Source organism: Pipra filicauda, unplaced genomic scaffold (assembly GCF_003945595.2).
Source record: "Pipra filicauda isolate LSUMZ 115617 unplaced genomic scaffold, ASM394559v2 scaffold95_size2449627_pilon, whole genome shotgun sequence".
Lineage (NCBI taxonomy): Eukaryota > Metazoa > Chordata > Aves > Passeriformes > Pipridae > Pipra > Pipra filicauda.
The window spans coordinates 997243-1019263 of NW_024105153.1; the positions used below are offsets into that span (position 1 = coordinate 997243).

Sequence of the window (22021 nt, forward strand, 5' to 3'; positions counted from 1 at the left end):
ACTGTTCATTGTTGTACCTTGAAAACATACTTCAAATTTGTCCTCAGTTTCTGAAAGCTGACTAAGTCAGAGGATATTTCTATCAATGGGACATAATTACATTTCCAAGGAAGTTTTGGAGTTTGCCTCACATTTGGAGAACACTTTGAGTGTTTAGTAGCTGGACTGCATACATTTATTTTTTTATATTTGTATATTTTTTTACACGTGGTTTTTAATGTGTAATTCTCACTAAAATGTTTGGTGGATAAATCCTGGTGTTCTTTTGAATGACATTAACTTATTTTGGTATCTTTTTTTCCAGATGGTCCTCTTCCTGACCCGACTCTGATACGTGCCAATGTGCCAAACCAAATGATGAATCGCATGCAGGCACAGCCAGGTAAATATTTGAAGGAAGTTGGCAACTGTGATTTTTGAAGTAATCTTGGAATTGGGCAGCTCTTGCTGAAGTGTCATAGACCTTGTTTCATGTGCAGTTTTTCCATTTGGTTAAGAAAATAGCTATATTTTATAATGTTTACATAACTGTATAATATATGTAAAAAGCTAATAGCATTTCATGATTTTGTGAATTTGAGCTGCACATTAGTTGCTTGCTTTGTTAAATAAAGAGCTTTTGGAACTTCTGATCATGTGTACATGGGGTGGTGGGGTCAATCAAACATAGTGAGCCCAGCCACCTCAGGTGAGGACATGTTGGTGGCAAAGAGAATGTGGTGAGAATTGTTGCTCGTAAGAACGGGGGCAGAACCTTTGTTACGCATTCAAGACGTGTTATAGCCAACATGCAAAGTACGTGAGGAAGTGAAGATACAGTTTGAGATTCAATAAGTGAATTTCTAATATCTACTTAAGATAATGCAGCTTTCTGTAGAAAGTTGACCTTCAACAGCAGGTGTGACATTTTTCATTATTTGTTGTGTATTCCAGTAGTTCTCTAACTTACAAGTTTTGGAAACAAGTCATTCAAGGGGAAAAAACTGTTCTGTATTCCGAAGGAGTATGGTAGCTTGGACACTATATTTAAGATTATTCCATGTAATTAGTTGATAGAAGGCAATATATGCTTGAAAACTGCTTGCTAGAAAGCAGAATTAGGAAGAAATGAAGAGCATTTCTTCTCAAAATGTTGAATGGTGGCCAAAGGAGAATTCAGGCCTTTGTTTATAAGTGTTTTTTTGCATAAACTTGCAGGAATGAATCAGTTTGGCCAGATGAACATGCAACTGTCACCGATGGGACCCCGACAAACCCCTCCTCTTCAGCACCCTGGACAGCTAAGTCAGGCTGGGGCCATGAACCAGGTCAGTGTGCCTTCCCTCCGGGGTGTTGAGCTTGCAGGTTTGCTTCTCTAGGCTGTGACTTCCTTAAAAAAACAAAAGAAATTTAAAAATAAATCAAGGATCACTTCATTCTCTTGGCCCTTTGATTTCTACCTTTTGCATCTCCTCTCAAAGATCTGTCTGATCTGTGGCAAACCTTTAGATCCTTGTAGTAAAAACTGCCTAAAAATTAAGTTGAAGTGGCTTTTTGCTGCCTCCTTAGAACAAGGAACAAAAATCTTAAGTCACAGTCCCAATTTGAAATCAATAACCTTTTACTTAGCTTATAAGATAAATTATCATAATTCCTGTCTTTTGAGAGGAGCTGTAAGCAGCCTTTGCATATTGTATCCTAAAGATAAGTGGCAAGCATCAGCTTCTGCAACAGGATAAATGTTTGTTTTGGGCTCTTTCTGTAAAATGTTACGGCGGTATATGCACATTGTGTGAAATGAGTTCTTTTCTTTTTCAACAGATGGGATTTTCTTCACGTATGCAGCAACCAGGAGTTGGCCAGCCTTCTGGTCAGAATCAGTTTCTACAACAGACCCAGTTCCCTTCTTCTTCCCCGGGAATGAACACAGCAAGCATGCCTATGACTCAGCCTGGCAATCAGACACCAGTCTCTCAAGTAAGTTTCTGATTTCTGGAAGTGGTGTCAGTGGGCTTTGTCATATACAGGTTACATTTGTTCAGTTTTTAGTAATGGAGAACAACTTGTTTTCTCAAGAGCCATTTGGAATTACAGTCAACTGAATTCATTTATTGAGACTACCTTTTCCTGATGTAGCACTGGGAATGGCAAGGGTGAAACATTAACTTGTTCTCAGGCTTAACTTTAAGTGTTACAGAGGAATTGTTTTAGGTTTGTTTTTATGGAGTAAAGAAGAAATCGTGACTCAGCATGCAGTAGCTAAGAGTCTCTTGCTGAACAGCGAAGCAGTAGAGCCTGAGAAATTAAGAGGTGGCAGAATAAGTCATAAAAAGGCACGTCTATCCAGGACCAATATGTGTTGCTGGCTTTGGGGGATTAGGAGGGTTGTCACTAGTAAAGATCTGAACTTACAGTCTAGCAGTTTCCTTTCTGTCCTTTCCCTCTCCCTTTTCAGCAAGAACCTTTCAGGCCAGGAAGAAGTAGGGAACGTCAGTTTGCTTCTCACTGATGCTTCTTCCTAGTTTGCAGGCAAGATTATTGTGGAGTTACAGTTTTATTTCCTTGACCAATACAATTTTTTTTTGTAATTTTGTAATGGTAGAGTTACAGCTGTACTTATTTGTGATGATAATTCAGTTTCTAGTCTTGGGGGTGGAGGCATGGGCACACTAAGTGTACTTGAATGCAGTTTTTTCACTGTGGTGCATTGTCCCATATTCAGGATGTAAAAATCTGCAGTTTTAGAAAGAAATGCTTTGCGAACTGAGAATGTTGGTGTGCCATTCTTTAAATATATCAATAACTATTAGTTATTCTATTGAAACTTCTCTAAAAGAGATGACTAAATTATAAAACAGCCTTATGTTTGTGTAGACAAAATAAATCAAATAGACCATTTCTGCTTTTGAAAGAGTTTTTAAAAATGAAACTGATAGCCACATTTTTTAAAGTATGCTGTGAGAAAGCAGCCATTTGACAGTAATTTCTCTTGCTTTTCTGTAGCAAATGTGCATTTTTCATAGCAAATATATACCTGTTTTTCCATAGGCACAAATGACCAGCGCTTCCTGTCCTGTGAATTCTCCTGCAATGGCTCCAGGTTCTCAAGGGAGCCATATTCACTGCCCACCTCTTCCACAGCCTCCCATGCACCGAAATTCTCCTTCTCCAGTACCTAGTCGAACCCCAACACCTCACCACACACCCCCAGGCTTGGGATCACAGCAACAGCAGGCAGCAGCGGCTGCCACTACTGCCCCGACACCTGTTTCTCAGGCAATGCCACCTGGACCACAGTCCCAAACTATGCACCCCCCTCAAAGACAGACTCCAACTCCTCCACAGGCACAGCTGCCTCCACAAGTCCAACCTCCGGTTCCAGTTACCCCTTCTGCAGAGCAACAGCAGCAGCCCTTGTCACAGCAGAGCACGACTGCATCTGTTCCCACACCAACAGCACCACTGCAGCCTCAGCACCCCACAACACCTGTAAGGAAATACTTTAGTTTTGCTTTCCCTGCAAATGTTTAAGTGGAATGTTTAATCTTCAATTGTGGGTTGGTTGTTTGTTGTTTTTTTTTTTTTTTTTTTTTTTTTTTTTTCATTTTTGTGCTCCTGTCATGTTTAATCTCAAAATAGGGTATGTTTTTGTATTTTTCCATCAAGACAAGTCTGTAGATCATCTGGTGTTTCCAGAGAGGGAGTATTTTTCAGAATTCTAGTGCATGTTTTGAATTTCACTGTAAACATGGATGAGGCTTTTTGTTATGTCTACATGTGCATAGTGCTTGTATGCAACAGGGAGACAATGTCACTTTCTGTATACTAGGCCTTCCAGTGCATGTTTCTGATGCATGTTTTTCTATAGTTGAACTTGAGGGAAAGCAAATATAAGGACTAGGGTGCATTTAAACTCGGTGGAAATGTAATATGGGTAAAATGTAGTTTAGAGGAAGAAAAATAAGTTCATTAGAAGCCTATTTGTAATGTGTGTTTTGTTCCCTCAGCTTTCACAGCCCGCTGTAAGCATTGATGGGCAGGTATCCAATCCCCCATCTACCAGCAGCACGGAGGTGAACTCTCAGCAGACTGTTCCAGAGCAGCAGCAGCCACCCTTGCAGGAAGTGAAAATGGAGATTAAAACAGATGAAGGGGAACCAGAGCAAACAGAGCTGCAAATGGAAGAGAAATCTGAGGTGAGATTGACCAGGTGTTCGATCGAATATCTTCCTAGTGCTGCTAGATGCTTTGTCTCCGTGCAAGTCATTCTTTCCAGAGTTCAGTGAGAGCTGCAGTTTTGATTGTCTTCATCTTATTCCTAAAGAAGGGTCTGTGTTTTCTGGTGAAATTGTGGTAGAAGCCAGTGGCCACAGGAAAGGACCAGTGGTAATGTGATTGCAGCTGTGAGGCTTTGCTTTGGTAAATGCCGATGTGAAAACGCACTCATGTCAGTCCTACAGCTGTTAAAATAGCAGATAGTAGGATGAGAGGAAATTGGCTTCAAGTTGTGCCAAGGGAGGTTTAGACTGGATATTAAGAAAAATTTCTTCACTGAAAGGGTTATCAAGCGTTGGAACAGGCTGCTGGAGATGTTAAGATGTGTAGATGTGGCACTTAGGGATATGGCATAGTGGTGGATGTGCAGTGCCAGGTTAATACTGGACTCAACCTTAAAGGTCTTTTCCAACATAAATGATTCCATATGTATGTGATGGGCTGCTTTACTGGGCTTTGACAGCTTGTCACGAAGGACAGCTGGGATTGTGGCTACCAGTAGCGTCATCCTGGCAGCCCTGGTACGAAACACTGTTAGAACTGCCTGAAGAGCTGGAAGGTTACCCATGTGTCTACTTGGAGCTCAAACTTGCTACTACTACAGTGTTTAAAGATGCTTTCTAACACATTTGCTCAAGTTTTAGGCAAGTTTTGAGTACAGAGAAGATACCTTTAATCTTAGGAAAAAGTGATGAGCGGAATGACAGATTTAAGGGACAGAAACATGGCTGAGTGGCCTCCCAGGAGACTTAAGTGACAGGTTCCAAACTACTTTCCAGGTTAAAGTAGAACCAGTTGTAGAGGAATGTAAACCAGACCCAATGGAGCAAGAAGAAAAGAAACCTGAAATGAAGACTGAAGTACCAGAGGGGGAAGAAAGACCTACTACTCCAGCTACTCAGTCTTCTCCGGCAGCTGGGCAGTCTAAGAAAAAAAGTAAGCAGGAACACTGTTTTGACTGAAATTCACTGCATCTCCCTAGAGAAATCTTGTAGGGTGGGGGAAAACCTGGGCTTTCTTTTTTGGTACTTAGTAGGCTTATATGGATTGTCCTTTGTGGCTTTTGGACAAAAATATCTAATAATACATGTGCTTATAATTGCCTTTGGGCAAGTTCTTTAAGGCTTTAGAATTAGACACTAAGCCTTAGTAAAATTGTCAATACAGTAGAGATTTGAAATACTCAGTTACAGATTTTCTAGACATGTTTTTTCTTGGGGCCTCAGAGAGGTGCTGTATCTGGAATGTAAATCATCTCTACTCATTTTAGCAATGGCTTCCTCTTATCTCTGTGTCTTCAGGTGATTGTTTTAATATCCTCCTCAGAACTCAGTGTTACAGAGGATAAACAAGCCTTGCTAAGTACCTTAAACCCCTTGTCTGTTGTCTTTTTTCCACAGACCTCACATTTTCTAGTAGATTTCTTCCTTACTGTTTCTGCTGTCTTTCTAATGTTGATTGTTTTTCAAAGTTTTCAAGCCAGAAGAGTTGCGGCAGGCACTTATGCCAACACTGGAGGCACTTTACCGGCAGGATCCAGAGTCTCTTCCATTTCGACAACCTGTGGATCCCCAACTACTAGGAATTCCTGTGAGTGCCTTAGCAAGATACTTTCCTGGCTTTAATTCAAAGCTACTGTATTTTGACATACCTGTTTGAGAAGAGCTTAAGTCCGTCTTGTTAACTTATACTGATGTCTTTGAAGAGTTTTGGCTTAGGCAGTGGAACACAAAATGTTTGACTTAGGAAAGTTTGTTTGGTCTTGTGTTCCTTTTGATAAATAAGCAGATATGCCATACATTGAAGTGATGACCAAGAGATCCCCAGTGCTGTGTGGGCTTTTTATGATTGTTGCTTCATGTTGCACTGCTTTTATTGCTGAATTTCATAGGTGCCTCTCATGTATAAAACTTGTCTGAAGACATGGGAAATTAAGCTGATCAAGGCCACTTAAAACAAAAAATCCATCAAGGATACCTGTTATAGGAAAGAAAAAGACTCTTCAAGTTATAGGCTGAATTTTCTGCTTATTTTACAACTGTCTTGAGAAGACAGTTATTGTTCAGGGATCTGTGTTTTAAAGTCTCCAAATTGACCACACAACTTCAGTATATATAAACAAACATGTATATGTAGAAGTCCTGCTTAGGTGCTTCAGGCAACATTTTTTGCCTGAAAGATATTTTGTTTGGGTTGGTTGGTTTGTTTGTTTCTTTTGTTTGGGGGGTTGGTTGTTTGTTTTGTGGGGTTTGTTTTGTTTTGTGGTGGGTTTTTTTAATATATTTTATATTTTAGTGGTTTTTTATTTTTGTTTGAATTTTCACAGACACTGCGAAAATTCAAGATCTACTGTATTGCAGGCATTTATATATTTGCTAAAGTTTTAACAAGCTTTCTGTCATATTCTGCAGACTTTTGTAGGAGAAATTGCCTTATAAATGATGGTGGATTGGACAAAGACATGGAGAAGTCATAATATCTTTTATCACAGAATAAAGTTATTTGGTTTTGTTAGATTATCTGGTCTATTAAAACCAATTGCTTTCTATTAATGCTTTTGTGTATATCTTCAGATCACAATGGCTGCAAAAACATTGCCATTTTCTACCTTTTGTCATACTTGTTTTGCTGATTAAAATTAGAGTGGCTTTATTGCATCAGGAGTGAATGAGAAACAGCAGCTGAGAAATAAAGGAATAATGAAAAGAAAGCACTGGGGAATGATATGTATTACTTAGAGATTGCATTGTGTGTGTCACAAGCAGTTTGACAATCAAGTCATGGAAGAACCTGTTTTTCGTGATGAGAAGGATTTATATGCTGAGAATGCACATGCTGTCATGTCACAATGTAGTTCTGTAGTAGTGTTTTGATGTGCTGCGTATTCTTGCAGGATTATTTTGACATAGTGAAGAACCCCATGGACCTTTCTACTATCAAGAGAAAGCTGGACACAGGACAGTATCAGGAACCATGGCAATATGTAGATGACATCTGGCTCATGTTCAATAATGCCTGGTTGTATAACCGCAAAACATCCCGGGTGTACAAGTACTGTTCCAAACTGGCAGAGGTGTTTGAGCAAGAAATTGACCCAGTTATGCAGAGCCTGGGCTATTGCTGTGGAAGAAAGGTAAGAAAATAAATATCTTTAGTCAGCTGCTTGCTTCCTTGTATTGACGGGGAAAAATATGGCAGTTGCACTTGTTAGCAGTTACAGTGTGTCAAAAATTCTGAAAGTTTACCAGGATTTAGCAATCCTGAGTAATCTGATTTTTGGGAGGTTTATGGATCTTCTATCTAGTGCTTAAACCATCTATTTGTATATAAGCGCTTGGGAGGGAAAAGTCAGTAACTGAGGCCTTATTTTGATTAGAGTGAACCCTTTTGCTATTGCAAATTAAGCAGATGTGTTTTTATTACTGCAGAAGTGCTATATTTCACTGTATATTGAGACTATGTATTTCCATTGTCTTGTTTTGATACTCTCTTTGTAGAAGAGCTAACTTGAGAGTAACAGTCCACTGAATGGTTTTTATGGCTAGCATTTCATAGACGTAGCTGTACAGAGAGATCTGTGCACAGAGTAAGGTGGAAGTGTGCATTGTCTGGGTCACACTTGCTTCCCACGGAGAGCAAGTGACAACACGTATGAGTGCTAAGACAAGACATTCCTCTTTGCAGTTGGAGTTCTCGCCACAGACTTTGTGTTGCTATGGCAAACAGCTATGCACGATCCCTCGAGATGCCACTTACTACAGTTACCAGAACAGGTAAGGAGAGCTCACTTGGTGCGGTGTTGTGCATGCTGTGATCAATCTGTTACAGGTGTGCATGTATTTACATAGACACCCTCTTTATATGTGTATGCCTTTGTGTTTTAAGATAAAAACTTCTGCTGGAAGTGCTCTTGAATAGTTTGCCTTGTGTGTTAATAATGATTTCTTTCTGCGAAGCTCACTGCAGCCTTTGCTCTTCTTCTTTTGTTTACAGAAATGTGATGTTTTACTACATTTTTATCCTGCAGTTAATTAAATCTTCAGTTACCTACAAATCATACATACAAGTCTGTTGCCTTTACTTCCTACTGTGCAGCAGTATTTTTCATGCAGAACACTGAGTAAACTATGCAGCAAGTATATTAATGCTCATAATACATATTATTCTTGACAAGTCTGTTTTTCTCATGGTGTTAACACTGAAGAGCAAACTTACTTTTGAATTGCACATCTTAATTGGAAGATCCGTGTATTCAGATCTTCAGCAGATTGATGCTTGTTTTTTCTCACGAAGTTTCCTAAAGGGAATTGTCTCAGCAGTAGCTGTCAGTAACTCTGTAAAATGCTGTCACTTCTACCGCTCTTTTGAATATCTTTTTTACTTTGAGTTTATTAAAGGATTTAAACCTATTTGAAAGAAAGTTTCTTGCTAGGCATCTCTACCAGCTGGGGAAGTGAGGCAGGAAGAAGCAGGGAAAGTCATGCTTTAGCACTGCCGCATCTCCTGGCCTGTCATGAGAATGCACCTGATAGAGCAGAGGACTGGTTAACTCCAAACTATGTCACCTCCATCAATTTATTTAATTCCTGCTCTCTATTCATTCCAACACGTTAAACAAACAAACAAAAACCCCAAAGCAAACCAGAACAACAAAAACACTAAGGATTTTACCTGAAAGCCAAGAACATTTTGCAAGAATTGTAGGTTTTTTCAAGCAACCAGTCAGATGAAAGCAACCAAAGAGCTACACAAGTTATATCTTAACCTTTAAAAGCTTTACAAAGATTTATAGCAGTGACTGGGGGTTTTTAAGCTTATTTCCTACTTTTTCACTCCTATCGTATCCCATAATAATTATTGTAGTTTTAGACTTATATGTTGTGTAGAGCTTTTCATATCATGTCAGTATCTTCTGCTTATGTTTGTCTGTGGGCAAGTTCTAGATGGACCAAATTACTCAGAAATCTGAGATGTTTTATGTGTTTTCAGACATCAGAAGGGAATGTTTGCACTGTAACAGGTGCATACATGTCTTGCAGATTACATTGTAAATACACATACATATATATCTATTGACTGAAATGTATAATTCCAGAAGTACTGTTCTCTGTGTTATCTCAGATGAAAACCGAGAGAGAGGGTTGGGACCTGTTGTTCTAGCCTAATAGCTGCTGTATTATTGGTTTGTGTGGCTTTATAATGAACTTGTTTGAATTTTCTTTTATTTCTTTTTATTTTTAGCTGTCTTATGCACTCAATTAACATGCCTTAGTGATAGACAGGCTACAGTTTTGGAACATTTTTGAGGTCTAGGATAGAATCTTGAATTAATCTCTATTCAAGTACAAATGAAATAGTTCTCTCTAATGCTTGCTGTAGTAGTGATGGCTAGACTGTTCTAGCAAACTGGGCTATGGCTGAATCATATCCACGTAGAGCATTATGTGTGTAGTTAATGTTAACATAGAGTTTAACAGTTCTATTAGTTGGTCTGTAAGAATTTTGAGGACAGACTTTATTGTTCTTGAAGTTTCTGATGTTTAGCTTTCCCTTTCAACTGGGAGAGAATCATGTGACCTTTCAGCATTTATACATTTAAGATGGAAGACTGTCCCTCTTCCATTGATCTCCTGCAGATCCTCCTGCCAACAGAACTGCTGTGCTGATGTACAAGTCAGAGTAGCAGTTCCTCCTTCCTTCTGCTCTTTCCCCCGTCTCATTTTAATTCTTTGCTGTACGTGGCATGGATTATTAAAATGAAGAGGGTATGGGTATGCTAAAATGGAATACTCTTGTTTAATTTGTTTTAATTGTTTGCTGCTTGTGAACCCATTTGAGATTTAATGCTAATCTGTGCTTTGCCTTGGCTTTCTGCTTTGTGTTGTCTTGTCCTGCTTCTATGTTTTTGTTTTTGTCCTGCAAACCCCCATTTCTTTGTTTGTGTGTGTGTGTTATTTTTTTAATTTCTCCTTCATGCTTGTCATTGTCTGCACTTGGCTTGATTGCGCAAAAAAACAAAAAAAAAAATCCAAACCAAAAAACCAAACCAACCAAACTCAATGTGGGGCCCATAAATCTGCATCATTGAATATCCTTGTCGCCGTTGATGACCTGCTCTCTGCTCCTGTCCCTTCCTTGGCCTGCTGTGATTGGTGGCTCCGTTGCTTGACTTGGGCTGTGTTGTGTGGACGGAGCAGTTCACCCAAATATGGCCTTCTTGCTGACAGGTATCATTTCTGTGAGAAGTGCTTCAACGAAATCCAAGGGGAGAGCGTTTCTCTGGGAGATGACCCATCACAACCTCAAACGTGAGTTATTTGTGTTTGCTTGGGCTGTGCATTCATAAGCTGTATCATGGCCTACAGGGCTTTCTCAAAGGGAAGGAGTTTAGCTTTAGGTTTTTAGGCTACTAGAAGGAGGACAATATATTCTTCATAAAAGCCTCAGCTCGTGCTTGTCTTTAAAATCTGGACTGACCAAATTAGTGAAAAATAAGCACTTAGTGCTTAAAATTGCAACTCTGCCAATAGAGAGGAAAGAAGAAAATGGCTTTTTCCCTGAGAAAAAGTGAAAGTATTGTGCTGCAGAAAAATAACCGTGCCTGCAGGCGAGTAGGTGACAGACATAGCTTGAAATATCAAACATACCATTTTCTTTATACACTGGCTATGCTATTAAACTTGTATTCAACATCAGGTTGTTTTTCATCCAAATCAGAAGCAGGCAACCTACTTCTGCCCTACAGATCTTTCACTGTTGCAGTACCATCTGCTTATGAGAAATGTTGTGCAGTTGTTGAAAACACAGTAAAAGTCTGTGCATAGATTTAGTTTCCTTTTACCATGTTGGTGGCAAACTGTTGGGAGAGTCTTTGATTTTGCTGTACACTCCTCACACCTACCCCCCAGAAAAAGACTGAAACAAAATTTTGGGAAAATGCTGTAGGGAAGTTAAAGATAGTGTATATAGTAATGGCTGGGCTGGGGTTGCAGGGTTTGGAAGCTGAAATACATCCTTTGAAGTTAATGTTGGAGGAGAGCTAGGGGAATCTGAAATAAGATAACTTACCTCAGTAATTAAAGATAATTGGAATTCTCTGCCTGCAGAGTATGAGAGCATATCAAGTAGTCTTTTTCACTATTAAATACCGATCAGACCCATCCAAAACTTGAATGTCAGCAAGCTTTAACATTCATCCTGTAGCAAAACTGAATAAGGGAGCAATATTTTTCTATACAAGCTGTTATCCCATAAAAAATGTTTTCCACAGAGAGAGTTGAGTATCATATACTTTAGTTGTCTGTCACTGTGTAAAATACAACTCCTTTCCTTATAGTGCCAGTGAGTGTTTAAAAAAATCTCCTTGCAAGTTTTGTCTTGGTTTGTGGATAGGTGTGGTATGGCATGAATGTTTGTTGTCTTGCGTTAAAACTGAGTTTTATTGCCTGTTTCTCCATAGCACGATAAACAAAGAACAGTTTTCAAAAAGGAAAAATGATACACTGGATCCTGAACTGTAAGTATTGCTGTTGCACTTTGAATGATGCTTATTTCATTATAATTATTTTGTAAGAGATATGTTATTCATTCACAGTCAGCTTTGTCTTTCAATGTTTTCCAATTTCATGTAGCTCTGTTAGCTGGCAGGGGCTGCTCAGTAAGCAGCATATCTGGCATTGTGCGCTCAGAACCCAAACCACAGCACAGCTGTACTTTGGAAATACGTAGCACTGGATGCATGTGCTGAAATTACGCCATTTTTTGTTGTCTTGCATGTAGATTCGACAGAAGGATGAATGCAGATAGCTCTGCTTTGAAACCTTGTGGTAAATGCTGAAGTCTCAGAACTGATTTGAGTCAATTGGCAGTAGCTGTTGGTGCTGTTTTTTTCTAGCAGTTGTATGTTACAGGCCTGTACTAGAAGGAAAAGTTGTTAAGTTTTGAATCAGCCAGTTCTCGTCTGTACTGTTCTGGAATCAGAACTGTAGTCATTCAGTAATGTTAAGATGATAGTGACTCAGCAGCTTTTCTTTATATTCCTGAGAGAGTTTTTTGAAGCTACTTTATGTGGTCCCTCCATTATACACCTGTGTGACTACTCTGCGAACATTATCTTCATTCTCAAGTGAATCAGCAAAAAGGATATTTATTATTCCCACACCATCCTTCTAAGGGCATAAGAGTCAGCCAATTCTTCTGTTTTACAAAGACCGTGGGAAGGAGAAAATAGTAACTTGATTCATAACTTTTCTTTCCCTTTGTTAAAGTGAAGATAGAGTCTAACACTATAATATAAACCTAATTTACAGTATGATACTACATGCTCTGTGCAGATTACAACTATTCAATCAAAGTCTCAAACTCATAGACAGGCATGTTCAAAAGGAGTCAGATTGTCCTGATACCTGAAGCAACCTTAGGTATTTTGGGGAATTATATTCACCAACATCTGGGAAGTAGACCATATATCACTTACCTCAGTAGTCCTTAAATCTCTGCTAGTCTTCTGAAAGTGACTTGGATATTGCTTCTGTTTTCTTCCTTCCCACCTTTCTGCAGTATATCTGCAATGTACCCCAGGGTTTGCAGTTTACAGATTTTATCCTTAGAAGGTCTTCACTTTTAAAGAAATGAGTGGATGGCAGTAAGACAAGCCAATGGTAATAATAATGTGTCCCTGCATAGTCTGCCTGATTTGAGCTGACAGGTTCTTAATTCATTCTGGAGGCTGTTCTCAGCATAGATGTACCTTCTATGTTATATAGGCTCTAAAACCTAAATGCTAGAAGTCCTCTAATTAAATATTACAAAATATACAAGCAAGTTATTCTACTACTAACCTTTGCTCCCCTTTGTGCTTTTTTTTGCCTTCTGCAGATTTGTTGAATGTATAGAGTGTGGAAGAAAAATGCACCAGATCTGCGTTCTTCATAATGAGATAATCTGGCCTTCTGGGTGAGAAATTTCTCCTTATTAAGTAGAGAGCATATTTAGTATTTACTATAGCTAGTGCATAAACTTCCTTATATAGGTTATGTTTAAAAGAATGTCTAATGGAAGAAGTTGCATTCCCTGAAAATTTTACACAATCTATAGGATAACATCAAATGTAGACATCATATCTGACTGTGTTGTGTGTTGTTTTTAATCTTTAATGTTTCTAACATTTCTTTGTGTGGAAGAGGGCGTTTCAGCCTTTTATGTTTAAAGACACTAGCCCTTCATGAAAAGATGTTTTTAGTTCTGGTAACAGTTTGAGTGATCAGTTTTCTGTACAAACTATACTGCTTTGTCATTTTCAAAAAAATGTTGTAACAACTGAAGAATTTAGCAGGTGAATTAACATTTTTTACCTCGGTGATCATATTTAATTTAAAAAACAGTATAGTCTTGTTTAGATGCTTCATGGTTCTTGATCAACATACTGGGTTTTCTTCTGATTGATTTAAAAACTTTTCATAAAAAATTTTAAATTATATGTAGGTAAAGTTCTAGAAGAGCTTAAATATGTCATTTCTTGACAAGAAATCTATGAGAAAGCATTCTGTTGTCCCATCCACATTGCTGTGGAAGAGCGTGGACACCCTGTAACTGAGGAATAATCATAGAATCATTTCAGTCTATGGTGTATTTGGGCATTTAAAAAAAAATCAGCCTTTTGCTTAGTGTTGTGGTATCTCATCTTCATCATAGACAGCAGTTTGAGCCGCTATTGTTAGACCTGCCAGTGGAGACTGTTTCCTGGGCTTGCAGGTGGCGACATGGGTGACTGACAGGAGATGCAGCCCCTGGAGCTTAGATCCTCCTCTGCAGCTCTGAAACAGTTGAGCTGTTTCTGCTGGCACTGTTCATCATGCTGTCTTTTATTTAAAATTTCAGTTAGTGTATTTTCCAGACCAGATAAGTTCTGGTGAAGGATTTTGCTTCTAATGGTAAGGTGCTAGAGGACTTGATGATCTGACTTGGGGTGACTTCACTGTCTCCTATTTTTTGCTTCAGCTTCGTCTGTGATGGATGCCTAAAGAAAACAGGAAGAACCAGGAAAGAGAACAAATTCTCTGCTAAAAGTAAGATTCTGACACTTGCACCAACAAATTTAAGTAATACGTTACTGGGGAAGAGGTGGCTTCTATGCTTGTTTTGCATTTATTTCAGTTTTTTGGAGTTATAGGATACTTTTGGTCAATTTTGACCATCAGTTCTGTGGTGTTCAGAATGATACTCTGTCGTAGAAGATTAATACACTGTTTTAGAGCACTTCTACTGCAAGATACACATCCTTTTATCTCAGTTGCAGTATTGATAATGTGAAATAGTTGCTGTATGACTGCAGTCTAACTTAAGTTTATGATAACGTGTTTAAGTCACTGTGACTACCACTGCTCTTAAGAGCTTTGATGGAGATCAAGATTGCATCACCTGGTGACAAAACTCTCTGTAGACATTTCCTCTTGATCAAGGCAACTGGTTTGATGGCTGTGTAGGAGGAAATGTGTGCAGTCATTGTCCATCTGTTCTGTAGACAAAATAAGTCTTTCAGAAACTTCTTAGGTTTGTGTACTTCTTATAAGTAGTGAGGATTTATGTTTCTACTGAAATAAAAAATCCCTAGCCAACCAATAGCATCAAAATTCAACAGACCATTTAGTGAATGGTTTTAACATCTGAGTCTTTTTTTCAAAATCTCCAAAATCAAACTCCCTAGATTCAGGAGGAATACAAGGGTTCTTTTACCATTTCTATCAGTTTTTGTGTCTAGCAACCTGAAAGTATTGCATACTTAACGTAGTAGAGTGATTTACATTTTAACAAAAGATGTCAAATGGGGAAAATGAAAAGCTGATTGGCAGATGTGTAACTCTTCCAGAAGTAATGGCTAGTCATGAGGCAGGCCCTGTTACACCAGAAGTCTTATGTTCCCTTTCAGCTTTAGGTTTTTGTTAACTAATTTTGTGCTTCTTTAGTTTTCCTTCCATTGTTGAAATATATTCTTTTGGTAATTGGAGAGACTAACTTGGCTAGTATGGCTTTATAGACAGAATATACTTCCAAATGCAATGTCTACCTCTGAAGATATGTCTGAGAGCAGTGTTTTGTAATCCAGTTTAAGTAACTAATAACTTCTATTCAGGAGGAACCTTAATTGTGATTGACTTTTAAGACAGATAGAAATTGGTTTGAAATACAGATTCTTCATTCATTTAAATAATGTATAAGCCATAAATGTGCCTGCAGGGCAAAAGCAGCTCACCCCATCTAGAAGTGTTAGGGTTTAAAGGTAAAGCTTTAATTTACATTAAGATACTGCACGTGTTAACAGTCACTCTTCGTTTAACATCTGAGTAGAGAATTCACATAGGAACAGTTCAGAGCTGTATTTTTCTCCTGCAGGGTTACCAGCTACAAGACTTGGTACCTTCCTGGAGAACAGAGTCAATGATTTCCTAAGACGACAGAATCACCCTGAGGCAGGAGAGGTTACAGTTAGAGTGGTACACGCATCTGACAAAACTGTTGAAGTAAAACCAGGAATGAAAGCAAGGTATGTTCTTTCCATTTCTAATTTTGCTTTCTTTTGGGGGATGTGGAAGTTATTTGTTACATGATACTCTTTTGGTTAAATAAAATTGTTTAGGTTGGAAAATACCTCTAAGATCGAGTCTGACTGTTACCCTAGCACTGCCAAGGCCACTGCTAAACCATGTCCCTAAGTGCCACACCTACATGTCTTCTAAATATCTCCAGGGATGGTGACTCAACCACGTCTCTGGGCAGCCTGTTCCAATGCTTGATAGCCCATTTTGTGAAGAAATTTTTTCTAAAATCCAATTTAAAAAGACTCTTGTATTCAAAACCTCATCACCAGCCAGTTCTTGACAAACAGATGTTCCAGCAGCATATTAATTTGTTATGATGTGGGTCATCTTTTTCATGGTAAAAAGTGGATGCCCTGTATTTGAGTAGCCTGTAAGTGTTTAACTTTAAATTTGCACTAAAATTAGTAGCGTGGTCCTCATCTGTTGCCTTCACTAGTAACATGCGTTCTCTAACACGCGAACATACGTGGTATTCCTCTTTCCCCTCTAAACTGCAGGTTTGTGGACAGTGGAGAGATGGCTGAGTCTTTCCCTTACCGAACAAAAGCTCTTTTTGCCTTTGAGGAGATTGATGGTGTAGACTTGTGCTTCTTTGGGATGCATGTGCAGGAGTATGGCTCAGACTGCCCTCCACCCAATCAAAGGTGAGGAACTGCATGAAGGTCGATTTAATTTGGTACTCTCTCAGTTGGGTGAACTTTCTGAAGTTCTGTATAGAGCTTCCTGTGGCTCCTGTGAGACTCTTAGTGTTGTTAAGTTCTAGAAACAAAGTAGCTTCTGCAGGGAGTAGGTGAGAGTTGCTTCTTACTGAGAATGCTGGCTGGCAGTGTCACCTTAAGGATCATTTATCGATATTCTCAAGGAAGGGATTGTATAATTTTAGGGAGATGAGGCTAGGATATCAAAAGGAGGCCAAGTTTCTAGAGGTAAATTAGGATCAGAGACTTTGGAGACTGCTGTTGTAATGGATGCTTCAGATGTATAAAATAACATGAATAAACTTGTAGAACCACTTTGAAATCTCTCTTCCTCCTCATACCTTCTTGGGTTTGTTTTTTCTTTTTTTAGGCGAGTGTATATATCTTACCTTGACAGTGTTCATTTCTTCCGCCCTAAATGCTTGAGGACTGCTGTCTATCATGAAATACTAATTGGATATCTAGAATACGTTAAGAAACTAGGGTAAGTATGTTTTTAACGTTTTCTTCTGTGCAGCATTTGTGATAGGTAGTTTTTAGTGCAAATTAAATTACTACATTGTATAGTTCAGAATATGGTGCCTAGGTATCATATCATAGCAACAACTGTACATAGTTGAAAAAGGGAAGAGACAAAAAGGGGTTGCAGGCTTTTCAGGAAAGGCTTGTGCTTCAGATATTTTTAGGTTTCCAAACTCACATAAACTTTCTTAAATCTAAGTAGAAAAAGTGGGCTATTATCTAGTCCATAAAATTTTGCTGTCCATGTTGTTTGTAGTGTAGTCCTTGTGTAATGCTACTGCTTTAATTAGGTCATTCCTTTGGGCTGGCAAGTAAGTTCTTACCCATGTTTATAAGGAGAAAGTTAAGTGTATTCTGTCTGTACTGATTAACTCTGTGATAGTTGTATAAGGTCCCTAAGGAATCTCTTGCAGAAGGAGTAGTTGAAATTGTAAGAAGCTGAAGAGTTAGGAGAGAAAGAGAATATACTTGGGACAGCACAAAAGAACAAAAAACAACTGAAGTAACGAGAAAGGTGGAAATCAAATGACTATGATTACTGAAGTAGAAAGGGCACTGAAGTAAACATCAACCTATTGTCAAAGGTATCTAGTGTAGCTTGGCAGAAAGTTATTTGTGAAGAAATTGTTAGGGACTATGTTTAAAGCAGGTCCTTGAGAAAAGTTAGGGGAGTTGAAATGCAGGTGAGTGGTACTGTCTTCAGTGAGAATTCTTTAGTACTTCAAAAGCATACATTAGGATCTTTCTGCTTCTTTTGTTGTGTATTTTCTAACCTGCAAGTCTGTACAACTGCTGTACAGAGCTCAGGCCTCAAGTTTTACTTAATGTTGTTTTCTGTGCTAATGGGTAACATCAGGATCTCATTTTGGGAAAACAATATTGGTCACGCACTATCATCTCTCCGTTCTCAGGCAGAAGGAATGACAACTGGCTGCAGTTCCCAGGGTTTGGGTAGGGTTCTGCAGAGCTGTTTCTCAACATGGCAAGGATGGTTATTTTTCTCTAACTTGAGAGCTGATTATTCCTCCTACTGGAGTTCTTTTCTAAAACTAATAGAGAAGAACTGAAGATGAAGAAGTGATCTTTGGAGTTATATTCTCTGCAGCTGCTACTGTTTGGCTGTCATCTATCCTGATAGTATTCTAGACTGTGCACCCAATAGCATGGGTTGACAGGGACTGTTTATTCCCAGATAAAAGGATGAAACTAATTGGTAAAACTGATTCTCAAAGTTAAAAACCAGAGGATTTTCAATAGAAAAGTGGAAATTCTGTGTTTAAGTAAATCTGTTCTTAAAATGTTGCTACATAATGAATTACTGCAGTGTCTCAAGCTTTTATAGTGAAATACCTCATCTCTGTCTTTCTCCCATTAGTTAATCGGGAGATGGCAATTGCAGGTCCATATCAGGCTTCAATTTTTATCTAGGCTGGAAAATGAACACACCTTAGATATAGACTACTATATATATAGCTCTGAATTAAAAAAATGAGTGAAAAGACGAAAAGATTATTGCCTAAACACTGGAATTAAAACGAACCAACACTGGAATTAGAATACAGAGCACTGTAATTATTGTCCATCTGGGAACTGCGGCCAACTAGGTGGTGATGCCACCTGGTGGCAGAGAGGAGAGCGCGCGAGTGTCGTCAGAGCCCACATGTCCCGTTTTTGTCTAACCATGCCAGGTATACTACTGGACACATCTGGGCATGCCCACCCAGCGAAGGAGATGACTACATCTTCCACTGCCATCCTCCTGACCAAAAGATACCCAAACCCAAACGACTGCAAGAGTGGTACAAAAAGATGCTGGACAAGTCTGTGTCGGAGCGCATTGTCCATGATTACAAGGTGTGTTAAGTGTATGCTGGGGGACATTGACCGATCTTGTCTTGCCTTTCTTCCTTGCCTTATTGTGCCTGATTCTTGGCGTTTACTACATTAGTTTTAAGTGAATTGAGCACTAAAAGTTTGGAGTCAAAACATATCCTCTTCAAAGCATTTAGCTTCTGAAATTGTTCTAGCAAGACTTTTGAAATGATTCCTTAGAACAAACTAAATTCTTGAGGAATACTGTAAAAGAGAGCAAAAGAAAATACGTGAAATCTTAAATCTTCTTGTGTTAGATAAAATTGGAGGGTTAGGATGCTCATGCAGTTAGAAGTATGTAAAATCTTTGGAATTGTCAGTACTTCAGCTATTGTCGAGATTATAGTGATTATATTGTCCCATTTGGTAAGTATGCATATTGAAATCTAGCACATGGTAATGATTTTTTTCCTTCCAAGTGGGAATATTTGAAATGTATTTGACAAACTATAACTGATGCAGTGTTAAATCTGCACTTAGAATGTGCTCTCATGAAATGTATTGAAATATTAAGCTCTCCTCTGTTTGGTCTGCTGATGCCATTTTTGTCATTTATTGGGAACTTTGCCTATGGTTATGTGACTTGTAATAGTGGTGACCAATAGTGGGTTTACTCTCTTCTAGGATATATTTAAGCAGGCAACAGAAGATCGTCTAACAAGTGCAAAGGAGTTACCTTACTTTGAAGGGGACTTCTGGCCTAATGTTCTAGAGGAGAGCATTAAGGAACTAGAGCAAGAGGAAGAAGAACGGAAGAGAGAAGAAAACACTAGTAATGAAAGCACGGATGTAAGAATGCTTCTGCTATTTCATGATCTAATGTAAAGTTGTGATTATATGTGACTAATTATAAAAAAAAGAGGGGGCCAAGGCACTTTGGTTCACTAAACTACCTTTCGATGAACAGCAGCTGTTCATATGGCTATAAACCTATCTAATTACCAAAGGCAATAAGGTTGAAACAGCTGCTAGTTGAATATTTTTCTGCTGAAATCCAGTTGTTATCCATGTTCATGTTGCCACTTCAGCCTGACTTGGAAGTGTTTTTCCTTAAGCTTTAGCTTTTGAATAGTGGCTAACTCTTTTCTTCTAACTTACATGTTCTAACCCCAATCTTAGCAGATGGTCTGAGAAGGTAGCAGAGTGCTGTCAGTTAGTACTTGACTCTCAATAGGTTTGTTTACTAGCTTTGAGGTATTGAGGATCTGAAGCACAAATTACTGCTAACCTGTTGTTGGGCTACTTTAAACTAGAGAAACTTCTTGCTGGTGTCTCGTGTAGGGGTTTTTTTGAGAATGTGCAACTGTGTTTTCACATTCCACAAAAATAAGGCATGCCTCTTAATTCAGCAGTAAATTTGAAAGTGAACAGATGCAGAATTTATGCATCTGCCTATCCTTGGATCTTCTAAGCTTTTATGGTAGAGATGGTGAATCTAGGCTAAGGTTAGTACTTTTGCTCACACAGTAGTACTTGTTAGTTAATTCTGTTTAAATGCTGCTACTTTGTCACCTTATCAGATACTAGATTTTTGTTGGGGTTTAGAATTTTTTTTGCTAAAAGACCTCTGGATCAAAAAAGTTAGGTTTAACATTAAAATTAGAAATTGTGCTTCTCCTGTGCTGCTCTTTGCAATGCCTTCTTTCAAGGACTTAGTTCAATCTAAGTGCAAGAGTAACATGGGAATTAGGCAACTGGATATCAAATTTGCATTAATTAACATCTTTCTTAGCAAGGTATTGTTTGTTTTCCACGTGGTATAGCTGCAAGTTCCCACCTCTCTAATACACGAGAAACCTCTAGTGAGGAATTGCTCAGCACTCTGTGTGAGATTGGTCAACATTTAGTTGAGCCTTCACAGCAGTTTGGCCCCAAAATCCTGAGGTGGAGCAAGCTTGCAGAACATTACTATTTAACCTTTATTATTAAAAATATTTTTAACTCTTCATTGACCCTATGTTTTACCTCTTGAAAATGAGGCAATAATAAATTGTACTGTCAAATGAAGTGATAATCATTCATGGTCACTGGAAATTTCCGTTCTGGCAGTTATTTTAAGTGTAGGAAAAAATGCTTATTTGGATAAGAATTGCTTTGATCCTTGGTCATCATATGCTGTCATGTTTTGGGGGGCCCTTTGACCAGCCCAGTGAGGAATAAATGCTCATTGCTAACTGAATGTAGTTGAAATTAAGCTGACCTGTTTTGTTGACTGTTGCAAGATGTGACAGGAGGAAGGTGAATGCTAGAAATAGCACTGCTAATGTCTTTTGGACTCAGAACAACAGCTTCATATCAAAATCAGTTTAGTGCAGTCTATTAAAAATAAATCTCTTGGAAAGCTGTAGGAAACTAAATTTAGGTGGTTTAAGTCTTTCTTACTTCTGGTTAGTGTGGTATCAGTTGTACTTTTCATTTATTTTTATTTTTGAGTTGCACTGAGAATTCATCTGCTGAACCCCTTTGTGATTGTCCAAGAGGTTCTTCAGTGTGCAGCTGTATCAGACAAACAAGTTTTATTAAATAATGTTTCCCTTGCACCTCTTGAGCATTTATGCTTTCAGTATTTTTAGATGTGTGTCTTGCTGATCTTGATATCTTTTGGAGTGATTCTAATGGAATTAATTTAATGTTTCTGGAGACCCTGATAAGTGTCTTCAGAGTAAATTATTGTGAAGTGTTTTGTCCTGCAGTTACAGAATATTTGAAAGTAATAAAATGCTAAATGTTACTTGGATACCTGACATGAAATGTCTTTAAAATTACTAGGTGAGCAAGGGAGACAGCAAAAATGCCAAAAAGAAGAACAATAAGAAGACAAGTAAGAACAAGAGCAGCTTGAGTCGTGGCAATAAGAAAAAGCCTGGCATGCCCAATGTGTCCAATGACCTCTCCCAAAAGCTGTATGCCACTATGGAGAAGCACAAGGAGGTAAGAGTTGATTGAATGAGAAATATGTATTTTACTTCAGTAAAGAGGTGTACAAAGCTTTGATACTTCAAACAGTCATGCCCTGTAAATTATACAGGTTTGGCTGGAGAGTTGAGAGGCACACCAGACAGATAAGTGCCAGTAAGT

At 38.5% G+C, this 22021-nt stretch overlaps 1 protein-coding gene across 1 annotated transcript in view; it reads left to right on the top strand.

Moving 5' to 3' along the window:
• Positions 1–22021, top strand: part of EP300 (E1A binding protein p300) — a 59896-nt gene that overhangs the window by 32637 nt on the left and 5238 nt on the right. Inside the window, exons 11-29 of the mRNA XM_027722635.2 lie at positions 305–382; positions 1198–1307; positions 1801–1956; positions 3028–3468; positions 3987–4175; positions 5034–5190; positions 5726–5844; positions 7148–7387; positions 7939–8027; positions 10482–10562; positions 11714–11770; positions 13132–13209; positions 14254–14321; positions 15646–15796; positions 16349–16495; positions 16920–17033; positions 18760–18925; positions 19568–19732; positions 21713–21874. Coding sequence (XP_027578436.1) covers positions 305–382; positions 1198–1307; positions 1801–1956; positions 3028–3468; positions 3987–4175; positions 5034–5190; positions 5726–5844; positions 7148–7387; positions 7939–8027; positions 10482–10562; positions 11714–11770; positions 13132–13209; positions 14254–14321; positions 15646–15796; positions 16349–16495; positions 16920–17033; positions 18760–18925; positions 19568–19732; positions 21713–21874 — 2768 coding nt within the window. The remainder of the gene's footprint in view (positions 1–304; positions 383–1197; positions 1308–1800; positions 1957–3027; positions 3469–3986; positions 4176–5033; positions 5191–5725; positions 5845–7147; positions 7388–7938; positions 8028–10481; positions 10563–11713; positions 11771–13131; positions 13210–14253; positions 14322–15645; positions 15797–16348; positions 16496–16919; positions 17034–18759; positions 18926–19567; positions 19733–21712; positions 21875–22021) is intronic.